The sequence below is a fragment of the Callorhinus ursinus genome, unplaced genomic scaffold, assembly GCF_003265705.2.
Source record: "Callorhinus ursinus isolate GAN/ISIS: 27379988/994484 unplaced genomic scaffold, GSC_fseal_2.0 scaffold15, whole genome shotgun sequence".
NCBI lineage: Eukaryota > Metazoa > Chordata > Mammalia > Carnivora > Otariidae > Callorhinus > Callorhinus ursinus.
In genome coordinates this window covers 44241962-44260852 of record NW_027397077.1, presented here as the reverse complement: position 1 = coordinate 44260852, position 18891 = coordinate 44241962, and the positions used below count along the sequence as shown (strand labels likewise).

The window sequence follows — 18891 nt, the reverse complement described above, 5'->3', positions numbered from 1 at the left end:
CTAAGCTACTCAAGCACTCCCCTTTTAATTACTAACTGTTCTCTCCAGTCAGGAAACTAGGAACCTGACAGCAACCCTCTGTAAGCCTAGCTGCAGCTCCTTCAGGTATTTGGAGCAATAAAAATTCCCTGTTTGCATTAAAGAATTAAAGATTCTATCATTATTCCTTTTCCAAAAGCACTTGGCATTAGTGCATTTTACTCACTTGCCACTAAGATTCCCAAGAATCCAAAACCCACATATCAGGGGGAAAATTCACCATCAGCAAGTTGTGTGCCTTGCTTAGTGTTGGTTAGTAACCTACACCAGCTAGAGGACAGGAATTCCCAAGTCGGGGCTAAGGAGGAGACAACTTTGGGCAGGATTTACAGCTGAGCTTTCCTGATGTCAACTGGCATAAACAAGTCTAAACGCAAAGGTTGCTCCACATCGTGCACGAGGAGGAACGGAGGCGAGACAGCACTAGAAGCTCAAAGCAACTCAGGAGCTGGATACAGGGACTCAGAAACCAGGAGAAAGAGCAAAGGGCATGAGGAAAATAACTCTCACAACCTCACCACTCCCCCGTCTCTGTGAACCAGCAGTGAGGGGCCCTATTAGGAACTGTTACTGACCTTATCAACCACGCGGACGTAGAGCTTCTGAATGTCTGAGACGTACACGTCAGCCTTTGCTGGGGCCGGGAAGGCAAGGCACAGGTCATGGATCATGATGGCCGACATGCCCGGGAGCAAAGGGTGCACCTGCAAGGTTGGAGGGGGTGCTCAGTCCTGCAGCTGCTTGTGGCATCGGCCCATCACCCATGGGATGCCATCTTGAGGAGGCCTCCAGGCCAGGGCTCAGAAGCTGCAGACAAGGAAAATCCTAACCCAGATATTGCCCTGCCTACTCCTCATTATGAGCCCCCTCTGCCAGCCAGGGGAAGGGCTTGAAATGTAACATGGTAGAACCAGGATGGATCTTGGAGAGCATTTACTTCAACTTGGTACAATTTATGAGGAGAAAATGGAAGTTGCTCAAAGCAGGGCAGTCAGTGGCCACGGGACACACATGGGGGCTCAAACCCAGGATTTCATGTCTCCTGTGCAGGCCGCCTGCCCCTGCAGCTCTGGTAATAGAAGAGTGCCATACATGACATAACTCCTGTCTGAACAGAACCCTCACTCAGGAGTCCTCGTCTGACCTGACAGAACCTCAGAACCTGGAAACAGACCACAGAAGCCAGCACAGTCTCAAGCATTCACTCTGTGAGTCACATTCATCCCGACATTCATCTCTGCCTCGGCCACGTTTGAAGTAGAGACGACCTCGTGAACATTCTGAGTAGGTGGACGAACCTGTTCCAGTCTTTGCTGCAAAGACTCCCCACCTCCCTCATTTTAAACCTACTTCTTTCCCTATCTGCTTTAGGGATCCCACATACAGAAGCATCCCTCCCCGGATGAACCGCACCACAATCACTGTCTCATACTGCACACGCACTTGCCGTGATGTGTTATATTGCTTAGGCATGTATCTCAACTGGATGGTCTGGGGGCTGGGCAGGTGGGGGGCACACCATGGAGCTGGTGGCTGAGTCCAGAGGGCTGCTTCCCATCTCTGTCTGGCCCTGGCTTTGCTGGCTGCAGTTTCTGGTGTTAAGAGTCATTTGGCAGGGGGCATGGAGGGGAGGTTTACAGTGATTCAGTGTTTACAAGGCTAGAAGGTCAATATCAAGAACCCGTCGGGGGAAAAAGCAGGTTTCTGACCCTAAGGAGACAGCCAAATGTGATCACATCATATCCAGGTTAACATCCTTCAAAGGTGGCCCAGAGACTGAGTCCAAATCCTTCCCACATCCTAGAAGAACCTGGCACGAGCTGGCCCTTGCCCATGGCTCTAATGTCACTGCAAACTACGCTCCCTCACCACTGTCAGGCTCCAGCCACCGTTCTGCTCTGTTCCTCAAAGCCAGCTAGGGCCTGCCTGCCTCAGGGCCACACAGCCCATCTTAACAATCTGGGGTTTTTTTCCTCCCCACACCCCATCTTCACCTACTGGCTCCTACTCATCCTTCAGGCCTCTGCTCAAGCATCCTTCCTAGGAAAGTCTTCCCCAATTAGATAGCTAAGGCTTCCCGCTACCTCTGCTCACTTCTCCTAGTGCAGCTTTACTGCTTGTAATTGGGCTGTGACAGAGACCACAGTCTAGGGTCCATCCTCCCCCAGGCTGTCTTCTCATCGGCTGTAGCCTCAGGGCTGGGCCTAGTGTCTGGCACAGGCTCACCCCCCAGTAAACATGTATTGATCAGACCAAGATCCAGGGTCACAGCTCTAGGTCACTCTAGTTACGGCAAAGAAACCTGCTACTCCAGCTTGCTTGCTTACCTTTCATTTTAGCTTTGCAAAGACCTAGAAATTCTAGGAAAAATAAAAAAGTCTGCAAACCCACACACCCTCATCTCTTTGGGAGATGCTGATTGTGGTCCAACTCTTTCAATGCACACATGGGGAAACTGAGGCCCACACAGGGTGGGAAGCCAGCCTTGAAGGGGCAGCACTGGGGAGGAGACTCAGGTGCCCGAGCTCTCAGTTCAGGGCTCCTTCTACCACATTTTGCCACTTGCCAGAGCAGGATGCCCCCAGCAACCAAAACGGAACTGTGGGCAGGGCAGGAAAAGGCCAGAGCCGAGGCAGAGGCCCAAACCTACAGTTAGCTGGGGGCATGGAGGATTAGCAAGCTCAGCCAAGCTGGAAACTCTGCCAGTATCACTGAGCTCAAAGGCACATCAACACAGATGAGGCATGCCCAAGTTATTCCACATGGTGACTTACAAGTCGATTAACAAAGACCCCAGAGCGGAAATCATGGTTGTATTCCAAAGCGATGCCTCGGCAATTTGAGCCATCGCCACCCAGGTCTGGTATGAAATACGGGCCGAGGAGTGGGGTCTGGGAAGCACGAGGCCTCCAGTTTTGCCGAGGATGATTCACCCTGGCTTATTCCTTTTCCCTCAATGAAAACGCATTTAAAAATTCAAGAGAGAAATGAGAGCTTTCTTTGAAAACTGAATTTGAGGCTCCAATCTATTCCTCCTGCTGTCAGGGACCAGTGCGTCCTCCAAGGCACCAAGAAATTACATGTTGCCCTGGCGGCTGATAGAACCACGCAGAGGAATGCACGGAGGGCTTTTTCTTGTTTTTTTCCTCCCCTTCAAAAGGACCATTTTGCACATTTTAAACAAAGACATAAAATGGTGAGGGGAAATCAATTCTGTCTTCCACTTGATTTCCCAGAGGCTGGACGTCTGGCTGCCTTCCGGATAAGAGAAATGGGGGACGGCCATCAATCTGCCATCCGCGGAGAGGCTGCGTGTCCCGGCCTGCCCCCCTGTCGGCATGCAGTGGCTCACCTCACCCCTGCTGAGCAACACTTCAAGGGAGAGCGCACTGGGCCACCTGGGAGAAAAAACGCTCTTGGAGAAGGGGGGCATTTGCCAGGCCGCTGGCGGCCGAGCGGGGACTGGCCTCACTGCCAAATCTGTACTGTGCCTGTCTGCTTCTCGTGGTATTTTGGACCCACTTGCTTCTTGACTGACATTCGGGGGGGGAACATGTATGAAGGAGAGCAGGAGGGGACACTCCAGGCCCAGAGCGAGTTCTAATTTCTAAGTGCTGAACTTCAGTGAGAAGTGAGAACTTCAGTGCATACTGAGCCGAGAGGAAAGTCCTGTCATCTCTTCGGGAATGATGAATGCATTACTGCTCATTAAGACCCTGGCGGTGGAGCCAGAGATGGCTCTGCTTGTGAGCGGGCTGACGCCGTGATGTCCACTCGCACCCGCCAGGCCCCCAGCTTCTGCCTGCACCGGCTCGGCTCTGAGCTTCCCTGGGCCCACACATGCTTCAGGCTTGTTCCTTGACAGGTGGCATTTATAGAAGAGTAAGGACCCTATAAATACTTCCAGCCGTCACAGGAGCCTTCAGCTCCCATTTCCTATTATAGAGTGCCTGTCAATCGGGGGAGGGGGGGCGTCAGGCCATGCCATGCAAGTGTTGGGGTCCATGGCCCCAATGAGATGTCCTTGAGACCTGCAGGGGGTGACCACGAACACAGGGGAATCACAGGCATGGGGAAGAGCCCTGGCTTGGAGGCTGAATGAAAATCCATCCAGGGACCCCAGCCGGCCCTGAGGCTTCCTGCCAGGCCAGGACTGAGACAGGTACCTCTGGGGAAAAGCAGGACACACCCGAGTTCAAAGCCTGTGGCTGCCACCTGCTACCCTCCCCATCTTCCTTCTTGATGCACTTGTCAAATGTACAATGTCTCCATGCCTGGCGATGCATCACAGGATGGAGGAAATGGAGAGAAACACTGTGGCTCGTGATTTGTTCACTACTGACTCCCAGAGCCTGGGCCGGCACCAGTCTTTGCAGAATGAATGCATAACTTAAAGGTACGAGGTGCTTGGCACACAGTGGGTCGTTCCCCTTGCCTTTCTAGTCACATGGGTTCTGCGTGCAGGACTTGATTTGAAATGGAAAGAATGGGTGAAGAAGAAAGAAACTCTAAGTTTAAACCAGGTAAGCCACTCCTACAGGCAAGCCAGCCAAAAATGAAATAAAGGCCCCTCGCAGAGTTTTGGGGTGTGTGTGAGCAGAAATCAGCATAGGCCTTCATGCATTGTGTGGGCAGGCTAGCCCCACAATGGCCCTGGCGTGTGAGTACCACAGCTACCTCCCAGAGACCCTCAGGAGCCGAAACACACCCAGGAGCCATTCTTGCATCCCGAACGTGTATCAATAGGAAAGAAAGAAACATTTTCTATGAGCTAACTGAAGAACCGCTGTGGGCTTTCTCATCTCTGTGATTAAGGGAAATGAGAATGTTGCTAATTAGCAGCAGGAAAATGCCAAAGAAATGTGTAAACGTCCTTCAGAAACAACTGTCTGAGCAAAGCTGCTAGGATCTGTCACCGATTGTCAATACTCCATGAAAAATTCCTCCGGCAGGTTACAGAAGAGGCAGAGGAAACCAGAACCCAATCTCCACCGTGAGGTGCAATGGTCTCTGCACAGGCCCAAGCCGATGGGAGGCAGAGACCCCAGGGGTCAAGGTGCCTCCTAAACACACCTTGTGGGGTCTGCCCCATGGGAGGCTGCTGGTGCTTCCCATAGTGCTTGGCTTGTCCTGGGGGTCGTGCCTGCCCTGGGCGCTCTGTCCCACTCCACAAGAGCCATGGTGGGATGAGACACATGAGCAAGGGCCAGCCCACAACCACAGAACTGCTGTGGCTCTCGCTGGGACCCTCTGTAGAATGGGGACACATATACTTGTCTTGACTGGAGAAGCCTACCATCTGCTGCTGACGGGGACGGCACAGAGATAAACCTAGAACTGCAGCATTGTGGGACTAAGCAGGGGCTCAAGGTCTGGGGAAACTTGACCCTGATGTTGAAATCCCGAGTCTTCCAGACAAGTGTCCCAGCTCCTATTTGGCTGCCTCCAGAGACCGGGCAGTCACTATCTATAGAAGCAGCCCAGTCCAACACGGGCTCTTAGAAGCTCTTGTTCTTGGAGGAGAGTTCTCTCTCTGGCTGCAGGCCCATCCTCCAGGCTCACTCAAAATGTAAGGGCGAGGTAAATGTGAGTCAAGGGGTCCCCAAGTATTGTTGGCACTGTACACATTTTTCTCAACTTGAAGCTTCTCTCTTCTTGACAACCAGGAGTTCTTTTTTTTTTTTTTTTTTTAAAGATTTTATTCATTTATGTGAGAGAGAAAGAGAGAGAGCATGAGAGAGAGAGCACCAGCGGCAGGGAGGGGCAGAGGGAGAGGGAGAAGCAGTCTCTCCGCTGAGCAGGGAGCCTGACATGGGGCTCGATCCCAGGAGCCTGGGATCGTGCCCCGAGCCATAAGGCAGACGCTTAACTAACTGAGCCATGCAGGCGCCCTGTTAATAACAGGGGAGTTCTTTTTTAATCCCCAGAAGTAAAGCAAAGCAAGGCACGTCTCAAGCAGTCAGAATTATTTATGATTTGAGCTCTTCCTTTTAATATGAAGGATGTGACAGTGAACACTCATTTACATGGCAGGAGGGATGGCCAGGGAATTATTCTTTCTTTTATAAAGGGAACAAAAATGCTCTGGGGACAGCTTCCTATGATCTCAGACTTCTAGCAACCCTCATGCTGTCTCTAACAACACACACTTGTTCCCAAGTGCTAAGAGACAGTGTTTTCTTGCTCTGATTTATGGCAACACACCTAAGGGGTTCTGCCAGTTGAGACTGCCCCTGGGAAGAACAGGAGTATTATGACATGCTTCCTCACCCTTCACCGAGGGACTGAACCAGGAGAAAGCCTCTCCACAGACAGGTAAAGACCAAGGTCAATCACTGACGAGGGATGTAAAAAAATGTGAAAACAAATAACCAAAAAGCAAAAAACCTGAATTGTCCTATAAAGACCCAAGGTACCAAAATGGACTCAAAAAGAAACAGTGTGAGTAGACCTGTAACATACGAAGAGACTGAATTAGTAATCAAAAAACCGCCCAGGAAGAGCAGATCACGTTCTGATGGCTTCACTGGTTAATTCTACCCAATATTTAAGAGTACTTATTACCAATTCTGCTCAAACTCTTCCAAAAATAAGAAGGAACACTGCTAAGTCATTCCGTGAGGCTGATGCTACCCTGATACCCAAACCAGATGAAGAAATCACAGGAGAGAAAAGCACAGACAAGTGTCTCTTAGGACTATGAGCATAAACTCAACAAAATACTAGCAAACATCTTCCAGTTACATGTAAAAAGAATTATATATCATGATCAAGTAGCATTTGCCCCAGAAATGCAAGGTTGGTTTAACGTCTGAAAAGGCAATTAATGCAATACGTCGTATCAATAGAATAGAAAACAAAAACCACATCATCATTTCAAGAGACATAGAAAAAGCATATGACAAAATCGAGTACTCTTTTGTTTCTGTGTGTAAGAACAGGGAGGAGATAGCTAGAGGGTATGGGTTTCTTTTTGAGGTGATGAAAATGTCCTGGATGCACCTGTCTATGAGTCAACTAAACACCACTGACTTGTACACTTAAAATAGGCGAAATGTACAGTATGTGAATTATACCACAATAAAGCTGGTATTAAAAATAACAAAAGGCAGGGAAATCCAAATCAAAACCTCAATGAGATACCACCTCACACCAGTCAGAATGGCTAAAATTAACAAGTCAGGACACGAAAGGTGTTGGCGAGGATGCAGAGAAAGGGGACCCCTCCTGCACTGTTGGTGGGAACGCAAGCTGGTGCAGCCACTCTGGAAAACAGTATGGAGGTTCCTCAAAAAGTTAAAAATGACCCAGCAATTGCACTACTGGGTTTTTACCCCAAAGATACAAATATAGTGATCCAAAGGGGCACGTGCACTATAGCAGCAATGTCCACAATAGCCAAACTATGGAAAGAGCCCAGATGTCCATCGACAGACGAAAGGATAAAGACGATGTGGTATATATACACAATGGAATATTATGCAGCCATCAAAAGGAATGAGATCTTGCCATTTGCAACGACGTGGATGCAACTAGAGGGTATTATGTTAAGCGAAATAAGTCAATCAGACAAAGACAAGTAAGTATCATATGATCTCACTGATATGTGGAATTTGAGAAACAAGGCAGAGGATCATAGGGGAAGAGAGAAAAATGAAGCAAGACGAAACCCGAGAGGGAGACAAACCATAAGAGACTCTTAATCTCAGGAAACAAACTGAGGGTTGCTGGAGTGGTGGGGGTGGGAGGGATGGGGTGGCTGGTGATGGACATTGGGGAGGGTATGTGCCATGGTGAGCACTGTGAATTGTGTAAGACTGATGACTCACAGGTCTGTACCCCTGAAACAAATAATACATTATATGTTAATTAAAAAAATACAAAAGCTGGGGCACCTGGGTGGCTCAGTCAGTTAAGCATCTGCCTCTGGCTCAGATCATGATCTTGGGGTCCTGGGATGGAGCCCCATACTGGGCTCCCTGCTAGGTGGGGAGTTTGCTTCTCCCTCTACCCCTCCCCCTGCTCATGCTCTCTCTCTCTCAAATAAATAAAATCTTTAAAAACAAACAAAAAAAACCCCAAAAGGCAGGGTGCCTGGGTGGCTTAGTTGGTTAAGCATCTGACTCTTAGTTTTGGCTCAGGTCATGATCTTCCAGTCATGGGACCAAACCCTGTGTTGGGCTCCGTGCTCAGTGTGGAGTCTGCTTGAGATTCTCTCCCTCTCCTTCTGCCCCTCCCCCAGCTCTTGCATTTGCACGTGTGCTCTCTCTCAAATAAATAAATAAATAAAATCTTTTAAAAAACAATAAAATTTAAAAAATAAAAATAAATGGCAGCTAGCAGCACACGGTGGCTGTCTGTTAGACACAGTCTCTGCTTTCCACTTTGCCACAGTCCCCACCACTCCCTATTACTCTCTGACACTAAAAGCATCGGGTGCCTTCCTGGTATGTTCCTCATCCCTGGGAACCCTGCTCGTGTCCCTCATTGTACTTTACACTGTCCCACTCCAGAGGCAAATAATTTTGTGACTCCCTGTGTCAAGATAGTCACTGAGTCACAAACCAGAGAAATGGACTTCTGGAGCAGTCTAAAGGCAACTGCAGAGCTGCAATTTAATGATGCCACTTGGGAGTCATGTCTTTGTTCGTGGCTGCCTGCATTTATGACTTAGAGTAGTGGTCCAACACATTCCATAGTTAGTTTATTTTGAAGAAAGTTCGGTTTGCAGGATTGCAAAATAACTCATTGTGCAGATATGCAGCCATTTAGGATACTGGTGTTTGTTAGGTTTGACTCTTTGCTGTAACTATGGGGCTATTTTTAAAAAACAAAAAGATTTAAACAACTCAATGTTCTATAAAGAGAGAATAGCTAAGTACAAATGACTACATAAAAATAATCAGCCAGCCTAGGGGCACCTCAGTGGCACATTCGGTTAGGTGTCTGACTTTTGTTTTTGGCTCAGGTCATGATCTCGGGGTCGTGGGATCGAGCCCTGCAGCAGGGTCCAGGCTCAGCATGGAGTCTGCTTGGGATTCTCTCTCCCTCTTCCTCTGCCCCTCCCCTCTGCTCTCTCTCTCTCTCTAAAATACATAAATAAATCTTTAAAAAATATATTTTTAAAAAATCAGCCAGCCTACATAGCAACATGTCAGCAACCCCTGACAAACGCAGAATGCTAAATCCTTCCATACTGTGGGCACAGCTGAGTCAGTATTTGCCAGAATAGGGAGAGGGTCAAGAAAGGAATATGGAAGAACAGAAAAAGCCGATATACCTTTCAAAAGCAATCTTTCTTATCATTGTTATAGTGCTGCTTATATAATCGTGTTTTAATTAAAAGATTGACAGACATGAAACCACTAGTTAATAACTAACAGTGTGGGTAGTTTGTGGACGTGGAACAAAAGTCACAAAGGTAGCTCACAAGGGATGAAAGTTTCACAAATGATGAACTGCAGACTCTAAAGACCTTGCTAATTGCATCCGATGTGATCAAGTGCTTACTTTGGAGATACCCACTCCATTAAACCTAAGGCCACCCAGATGAGGAATTGCAAGGAGCGTGGGGACAGGGCCCGCACTCACCATGGCCACGCCCCTGGCCTCCTGGTAGACCACCTTGATGATGTCTGCGGTGCTGGTGTTGAGGAAGAAGTAGCCAGAGCCTTCTCTGATGTGCAACTCGGTCTGCAAGGAGGGGTCAGCCCGGGTGTCAGAGGCAAGGGGGCCCCCGTGGGCCACACCCAGGTAGCATGGTGGCAGGGAAAGGAATCCGTACCTGAACACTGGGGTGGTTGTAGATGGTCACCTCCTCCGGGCTCACCCTCACGTCCTCCACCAGGATGAGTTCTATGGAGGCCGACACGGGCACAAGAGGGTCGTACTGTAGGGGCAAGGCAGTGCCATCAGATTCAAGGCAATGGGCCAACCCTGGGCCAGCCCATGGGCTTCAGCCCTGAAAGGGCAGCACTAGAAACCCCGGGCCCTGGCGTCACTCCAGAGTACTTGTTACGCTGGGGACACGGCCCTGGGAAAACCATCATGCATGCTCCAAGCCCAGCCAAGAGGCCACATCTCTTTGAGACATCCGGTAATTCTGCCAAGGCCAGCACCCCACCCCACCTGCCAGGCCCTGTGAAGCAGGCGATTCACCACCCCCCAGGAAAGCAGGGGCACACAGCAGATGACCAGCTGTGGAGCTGTGTGTGAGGGGCCGGGGCTTGCAGCAAAGGTGCTGAGTGGAGGGGCGTCCTCACGGTGGGCTCCCAAGGAAACAAGCATGGCCCCTGCCCCCGTGGGTGGTGCACGCATCCAAGTATGTGATGCTGCTACATGTACCTTAAGGGAGACTGCCGGACCCACCCCAGCAAGGACTTGCTGTGTACTCACGTGCTTGAGCACCTCCCCTATACCCAGCACTGTGCCTGCCCCGGGGGTCCCATAACTGCCCTCGGCAATGACGCAAATTTACTGGAGGTCAGGATTATAAGTGAAAGTAAATGAAGGACTTGTGTCAGAGCTTGGGGGGGGGTTGTGAAGGCACTGAGGGGCGGGTTAGGGATGGGGGGGACTCTCAGGTGAGCAGACACCAAGGAAGTGAAGGTGTGGGTGGTATCACTAGAGAAAAGCCCACAGGCCAAAGAGCCTAGGTGCCGAGGCCCTGAAGGGGGAGGCCCATGAGGCCACCCACAGCCAAGGGACTCCCTGTGCAGGTGGGGACAGATGACCCAGGGCTTGAGCCACCAGGGTCATACAGGTATGCTCCTTGAGGGCCACCTCCCCCCAGGCCAGCTTCAGGGCTACTCCCACTGGGGTCCCACCCCCTCCAAATGCTTCCCTTGCTCCCCACTACCCAGGAGACAACTTCAAGCTCCTTATCCTGGCACTTAGGGTCTCCCGGAACCCAGTCCCACCTTCTCCTTCCAGCCACCATCTCCTGCCTTCGTCCTATACAAAACCCAAGTTGACTGCTGCCACTCCCTCACCATGGGGGCGGATCATCCAGGCAAGACCACTCTTGGGGAGGCCTTCTCATGCCTCCCTCATATGTACCCACTTGCCACCCACAAGCAGTGCTTCTGCGGGGGGGCCATGAGATGCTAGGGTAGGGAGATAAGACTCAACAGGCCTCGACCCAAGTGTATGCAGATGGTGGCCACAGTGTATGTGGGGGGCATCTATACCATGGTGGGGGGGGCAGGTACTCGGTGCCCGGGCTCAGCGACCACTCTGCAGACAGGCTGACATTGTGGCTGGGACTAACGAGCGGGAGGCCACCAGGTGGGGAGGAGTGAAGAGGAGGAGGGGGATGGCCTTCCAGGCAGTGGGGACTCTGGGTGCCAAGTCACGGAGGCCCGAGCCACTGAGGCACATCCTTGGGTGGGGTGTGAGGTCAGGGCTGTGTGGGAGAAGAGGCAGGACAGATGAGCACAGGGGCTCCCAAAGCTGTATGCAGGGGCCACGAGGTGCCAGGGCCAGACTGACCGCCTTTAAGTTGGATCCCACCGGCTGCCTAAGTGCCAGGCGTGGGGGATGGAGGTGCTGGAGGCAGGAGGCCAGTGGGAAGGGGCCCCAGTTCACGTAAGCCCATGGCACTCGACTGGGAATGGGTTGGTGAATGGAGGGGGCTCGGGGGCTCGGGACGTGCAGACAGTGGGCAGGACGTGAGCAGGAGCAGAGGGCACACCCTGCCCGGGGCCCGGGGAGATACCGACGGCTCCACTCTGGCCGTGCTGAGGTGGGACTGCTGGTAGCCCGTGGCGGTGGCGGAGATGGCTGTGGTCCCTGATGCCTCGTGAACCGAAATGGCCTGCAAACCTGAGTCCAGGGAGAGGAGAACAGATGTCGGGTTTTTGCCCCCTTGCTGCCTGTGAAGCAGCCCCTCCCTCCTTCCGACTTGCAGTTTTAAATCTCTGGTCCTAAAAATACATAAGCAAGTTTGTTTCAAATGTATGCACCATAAGAGTTACCAAACCCTGAGCAAAGTGCCACAGTGCGGCTTCCGGGAGCTGCGCTGGCTGCAACTTCTGGCTGCCCACAGGTCTGGGAAGGCACGTGGCTCAGAGTCATGTGGGTCTCGGAGGCTGGTTGATCTGCGCAAGCTGGGACGTGACCCTCCCCTGCCCTGAGCCCAAGCCTGTCCGCCCAGCCCTGAAAGAGGGGTCCAGTGGGGTCCACAGTTGCCACCAGCCCTCCTCAGCGCCCCTCCGTCCGCCTGGGGTCTCACTACACTCTGTACTCCTGGTCTGGGTCATCAGGCTCCCCACCCAACTCACCGTGCAGCTTCCGCTGGCCGCTCCCATCGCCCCGGGCCACTAGCTGCATGGGCAGCTCAAGCTTGATGCTGGCCAGCGAGGGCCTGGTCGACTCCCACTGGATGCTCAGAGAGCTGAAATTGTCGAATCTGCGGCCCTGCTGGTCGTAGGCAGCCAGGTCCAGCAGGGGGTTGCGATGGCTAGAGACTGGAACCTGCAAGAGGTAAAAGTCCCACATCCTGGCCAAGCCCAGAACCAGGCACAGCTGCTCCTGACCGCGCGGGGCACCCTGGACCTGGCTGGCTGCCTTCGGGGCTCCCGGGGCCTGGTGATGAGGTGGGCCAAGTCACTAACTATGCTGCCCAGCCGTCGAGATGCCTCGTAGCCCTTTCCAACCTGGCCTTTTACTCCAGCCCGTGGTCCTCAAGGAGGGGGGAAGTTTGCTCCCCCAAGCATGATCCTGGAGATGTCTGAAAGCCTTTTTGATGATCACAACTGTGGGGCAGGGGGGGAAGGGTTGCAATGGACATCTAGTGGGTAGAAGTCAGGGATGCCACCTAACACCACACAATGCACAGAACAACCCTCAAGAAGTAAGGATCTGGTCCGAAATGTCAGGAGTGCCAAGGTCAGGAGACCCTGCCCTAGAGCCCAGCCCCTCCCACCACCACCTTAGCCAGGCTGCTCTGCTTCCTCTCTGGCCTTACCTTCCCAAATCCTTGCCACCTCCTCCCTGGCCCATACACGCCCAGCTCCTCCAGCATGACCCCTGCCCCCAAGGGTTTAACAGGAACACCAATTACAACCTCTAAAATGTCCCAGAGTCATTCAGCTTGCAAAGCTCCTCTTGGAGCCAAGTTCTCACCCGATCCTTAAATATCCCAGTGAGATGGGAGGAGTCATCCCCATATTAAGGGTGAGGAAGCAGAGTCCCAGGGAAGGAAAGGAACAAATCAAAGGCGACTCGGCAAATGAATGGTACACCTTCAGGGTTCAGTTCCAAACCCTGAATTACAACCACTCTACCACTACCTCTTGCTCCCGAAGCAAATCCTCAGAACCCACGCCAAGCTGGCCTCATTCCTCCCAGATGCTGGTTCATCCCCTCCGCTCCCTGCCCGGTTGGCAAGGGGGCAGGCGGGGCAGGGAGCAAAGCAGGGACCCTAAGCACATAGACATCCGAGTTCCACTGCCTGGACTCAAACCTCGACCTCTCACCACCCAGGCAAGCTGCCCACCTTCCAGAGCCTTAGTTCCTCTGTCTGTGAAGTGGGCATCATAACAGAACCCACCTCCCAGGACTCCATTTTAAGTAAGGGTTGTATGAGATCATTTTAAAGAGCCCGGCTCACTAAAACAAACGTGCAAGTCGGGAAATGGGCAGTCACTTGCAGTGGTCACCAGTGTGTCCGGTTCTCTGCCAGGCATGGGTCCAGAAACCAGGGCTCTACTTCTCAGGCCCCTGCAGTTAGGAGTGACCGTGTCACTCACTTTGACCAGTGAAAGGGGAAACTGACTTAAAATGCCTCCAGGGCAAAGCGATCTGCCCGGCTCTCCTCCTCTCTGGCCATGTTCCACACGGTGGCTGTCCCACCAACTGTGTCTCAGAAGGAAGAGAGCAGGGACACGAAGCCTGGTCCCCCACCACCGTGATGCACATGTGGCAAGAGGGAGAAGTGAACTGTGCTGTGGGAAGGCACTGGGATCTGGGGGTGCTTGTTACTGCAGCCTAGCCTCACCTATCCAGACTGAGGCTGTCCCCGAACTCCTGACGGGCGCCAGGAGGGCTCTTCCCCAGCTCCTTCTAGCTCTCTTGCCCCCAAACACCGAACCAAAGCATGCTGCATATTTTAAACTCAGGTCAGCATAATCCCCTGGGGATGCAAAGGATTTTTTTTAACAATTCTGGATTCCAGCCAGGAGCTGTTGACTCTGGGCAGGGACAAGAAGTGGCATTTTCTAGATGCCCTGCTCTTTCCTCTAGAAGCAACCTGGGTGGAAAACTAATGCCCTTCCCTGCCGCTGTGCTCCCAGGGAATGACATTAACACCCTGTGCCAAGCATGCTTGGATCTTTCCAACAGGCCTTGGGGGCAACAATATTATCCCCATTTTACAAACAGGAAGGCTGAGACTCAGAGACATTCAGCAACTTGCCCAAGGTCACACAGGTTTTGGGAACTCTGCCAGCCTAATTTTAGAGCCTACAGGCCCTCCTCTGTGAGGGTGCAGCCTCCCCTGACTGTGTGGCCTCTCCCCGGTGCACCAGTCGGGCGGGGGCTCCAGGCAAGCCCTGGCTAATCAGTCTCCCGGCACGCAACTGGCGCGCAGCCGCAGTGAGCTGAACACAGGACAACCCGAGCCGAGGACTGGGGTCAGGCTGGAGTCGGGTTCCACTTTGTCACTCTGACCCGTCAGCTCTGTGCTGGTGTCTGGCCTCATCCATAATTTACTCTGCAAATACATCTTGGGTGGCCTCTGGCTTTGGAGAGGTATAAAATTAAATTGATACTATACCCAGGATGCATGGCAGGGATATATCTTTCTCAAGGTCCCCTAGTGAGATCATAAATCGCAGGGGCCATGCCCGAGTGGCTCACAGCTCCGCAACTCCAGGCCTGATGGATGGCCCAGCGATTCTGTCTGAGGTCCATTATTTCCTGGTGAGTGAGATCTACAACACGCACAAGTCCATTCAGAGCTGTGCTCCACTGCCTGTCATCCTTCAGTCAAGGGAGACAACCTGCGCTGACCCAGAGGTCACAGCCAACAGACGGTCAGACACAGCTCACTTGGCAAGTGCCCAGCGTGTGAAGACAAGGAAGATGCCCATCGATCTGCCTGGTTTTTTTTCTTTGAAAATGAAAAGGTTTGGCCAGCCTGGGCTTGAAGGGGCTGGAGCTGAGAGGGGCAGGCTGTCCTGCGGAGGGTCACCTGCTCTCCAGGTCAGTAGCCCCTGGTTCCCCTACTGCGAGCCCCCTTCCTTTAGCAGCACCCCACTTGGCTTCTCCGGGCATTTGGGCCTTCAAGAGTCAGGGGCAGAGGGGCGCCTGAGTGGCTCAGTCGTTAAGCATCTGCCTCCGGCTCAGGTCATGATCCCAGGGTCTTGGGATCGAGCCCCGCATTGGGCTCCCTGCTCAGCATGGGAGCCTGCCTCTCCCTCTCCCACTCCCCCCTGCTTATGCGCTCACACACACTTTCTCTCTCCTTTCTGCCAAAATAAATGATAAAATCTTAAAAAAAAAAAAAAAGTCAGGGGCAGAAGACACAGGAACGAGCACCCTGCGCCCTCATTTGTCCATCACCTTACTACCTACCATGAGCAGGGCTCTCTTCTAGAGACTCAAAAAGAAGGAAATAAACACGTAAATTCTACAGCATTGGATGATGTTAACAGCTCAGGGGCAGGGGGAGAAGGGAACCAGAATATGAAATGTTGAGGGAAGGGAAAAACTTTCGGTAAGGTCTAAAGACTGAGGACACCCTTCCAAGGGGTAACATTTGAATAAAGTACCCTCAAGAGGTGAAGGAGGCAGGGAGGGGGAGGCCTGGGGGCACAGGAGAGGAGAGAAGTCAAGCCAGAGGGAAGAGCAAGTCGGGGATGCACACAGGGCACGTTCCGGGGTGCTCACAGCATGACGGGGCACCCCAGCACGGGTGGAGCAGGTGGGGGGAGATTAATTGGGCCCAGGACTCTGGGATTGCAGGTCACAGAAAGGGATTGGCTTTTGCTCTGGGGGAATGAGAAGCTGCTGGCCAGGTCTAAGCAGAGAATAAGTTAAGAAGTGTAACATTTACCATTCTGAACACCTTCGGTCCACTCATGTCTGTCCCCTATAATCCTCGGAGACTGCTGTCACCCAGGTCATTCAAGGAGGAATTCAGAGCCAGCCATCAGTCCCTACTGATGTTAGCTGCTGCCTGACTCCTGGCGTCACATCCAGTGGACCGAGAGGCCAGGTTTTCCAGAAGAGTCCAGACATAGCATGACTATATTCTTTAGGGATAATGTGCTAAATACATGAAAGTGGTTTAAAATGTGTAGCTTTCAGGACTTTCATCTCAAGAGCCCCCCAGATCAGGGAGAAGAATTAAGTCCTGAACACACAGATTTTCAGCTTGGGAATGACAGCCGTCTGCTCCCTGCCACCAACACCCAGGCCGCAGCTAGGGGTGAACGCGGCTTCGTGCTGACAAGCCTCCAAAGCAGCTCTAGGCTCAGAGCCGGTTCTCCTCACAGGTAGGTACACCTTGGCCGCCATGGGTGGGGTAGTTAGGAGAGTGCGCCGAGGCTGGGTACAAAGAATCCTCACTTTGTGCCGGATGTTGTCAAGGCAGTGAACCTTAAAGGGACCAGCACTGGTGGCAGAGAGGGGCTCCCACGGCCATGTACCTCAGAGCTGAGCAATCAGGAAAGCCTGGGAGAAGGCAGAAGCCCACCAGGACAGGAGGAAGACAAGTTAACTAAACTTGCAGGGGATGTAGAGGCCGAGAGGCAGAGAGTCCCACGCTAGCCAGGCAGAACTGTTCCAAGTCCTAGACACTGGAGTCTGGGACGCCCCACAGAGCTTCAAAGAAATGTACTTTGACCAGACACAAAGCTGTTCTCCTTCACCCAAAGGGGAGCCAAACTCCAAATCTCTCTGCTCCGGTGGGAGAGGCTGCCCACATAAACAGCTTCAGAAAGCTTCCGTTATGGGCACTGAGTCCTCTCAGGGCAAAGAACAAAGAGCTAAGAGTGTCCTGTCCCTAGAGGTGGCTCCAGGAGACACAGGGCCCCTCAGAAGCCAGCAGGGCAGAGGGCAGTGGGACACACCTTGGGTGTGATTATAAGGCCAGGGCTGGGAGGAGAGAAGCAGCCGCAGGGGCCACAGAGGGGGCACTGAAAACCTGGAGCTGGGCAGATCTAGGTTCTGCCTCCAGGATCCTGCCTGCCTCCAGGCGTCGTGGGCAAACCATGAAGGGGATGCAACAAGCCTGGCCTCCCAGATGGTCTGGGTGATGGGGAACGAGGCATACAGGTGAGAGCTCCTGGCACATACAACCATTCTGATTACTGTGTGGGCAGCAGGCACACAGAGACCCTGGGCTAACCTCAGGGCCTTTGCACTTGCCATTCTACATGCTCGCCACTGGGGCCTGACATGGTAGGCGTCCGCCTGACAGAGGCCTTTCATGGCTCCATCTGATGTGGCCTCCACTGGTAGGTATCCTGTACCACCTCCCTCGCTCCACAGCCCTTCCCACCTTCTGCCCTTCTTGTCAACTATCTGTGGGCCTCCTGGTCTCCTGTCCCCTCCAGGTGACTCACCTGTCCTGAGTACTCTGTATTCTCGAACCCAGAGCTCTGTGCCCAGCACACAGAAGGTGCTGGACAAATACATGTTGAAGGAATGAGGGAAAAGCAGCCTGCTCAGTCTCCACCTCTGAGAAGGGACTGGGGGCTAGGCTGGCTGGGCAGGTGTTGGTATCCCTGACCCTGAACAGGAGGGCTTCAAAGTCCTCTACATCTGTCGTATAGCCTCTGAGGGTCCTGGCTGGGGGTCTAGACCAGCCGCAAGCCCAAGGGGACCAGACCTGTGGGGTTCACCTTCTATCCCTGCTTGTCAGAGCAACCCCCAAGTGATTTTCTTCCCCCTCCCACGTTTACGTTTGAAACACAGCCCCTCTACGTTCCCCTCACTCATGGAGAATGCTGCAGCTGGTCACCCCTCTTTAGCAGCCCCCACTCTGACCGCACACACACTGCCCACAGGCCACAGCCCCACCTCAAGGTCCCCAAGTCACAGAAGTTAGCGAGATTTTACCAACTGCCAAGTGCCACACAGAGAGGGGGCCGAGTCTGGGACCAGAGGCGCCCTACCTCCACCTGGCACTGCCACGAGCAACTGTCACTCCAGGTGAGCTCCTCGCCTCTCTGGGCCTTCAGCCCGCCGATATGTAAAAGCTGACGAGGGGCAGGCCCTGAACAGGGGCTGCTGAGCATGGAGGCAAGAGAGCAGTGCTGCCCCCTCGCCCTCCCCGAGAACTGCTCACTTACCACTTGCTTGTTCTGCTGCAGCAGCGGACACGACAGGTCGAGCTGGGGGCTGGCATAGACAGGGGTCAGGGTGAGCCTGGAGGGTGGGGCGCAGACGAACTTCACCACGGCGGGCTCCAGCGCAGGGAAGGGGTTGGTGATGCTGGGCTTGTTCCCCACCGAGAGGGCAATGACCTGGCCGAGCAGAGGAGCAGTCCGAGTCTGAGTGCCTGCTCCACCGTGAGCCCGGCCTCACCACCCAGCTCCCTCGGATTCAGTTTGCTGCTCTGTAGAATGGGCAGCTGAGACCTGCACCACCAGGGGCTTACAAGGGTGCAGTGACCTATGTGGGGGGAGTGCTCTCTCAACATGCAAGAGGCCTTCAGACAGGGGCTCTAGTGTCCTTTACAAATGCTGGCTGAACCACTGCGGTGATGCCTCACAGCTTCCTGGGACCCTCCAAGGATCCCATAGTTGTAGGAGCGAATTCCCAAGCCTGTGGGTTTTCTTTCTTTCTTTTTTTTTTAAGATTTTATTTATTTATTTGAGAGAGAGAGAATGAGAGACAGAGAAC

General features: G+C 52.9%; 1 protein-coding gene across 4 annotated transcripts in view; it reads right to left on the bottom strand.

The window, feature by feature from the left end:
- NUP210 (nucleoporin 210) overlaps positions 1-18891 on the bottom strand; it is a 107270-nt gene that overhangs the window by 29928 nt on the left and 58451 nt on the right. For all 4 annotated transcript variants that reach the window (XM_073901718.1, XM_073901717.1, XM_073901716.1 and 1 more), the window contains exons 16-21: positions 18339-18512; positions 12321-12513; positions 11756-11862; positions 9824-9928; positions 9631-9732; positions 615-743 (exon numbers count right to left, since the gene is read on the bottom strand). In XM_073901718.1, coding sequence (XP_073757819.1) covers positions 615-743; positions 9631-9732; positions 9824-9928; positions 11756-11862; positions 12321-12513; positions 18339-18512 — 810 coding nt within the window. The remainder of the gene's footprint in view (positions 1-614; positions 744-9630; positions 9733-9823; positions 9929-11755; positions 11863-12320; positions 12514-18338; positions 18513-18891) is intronic.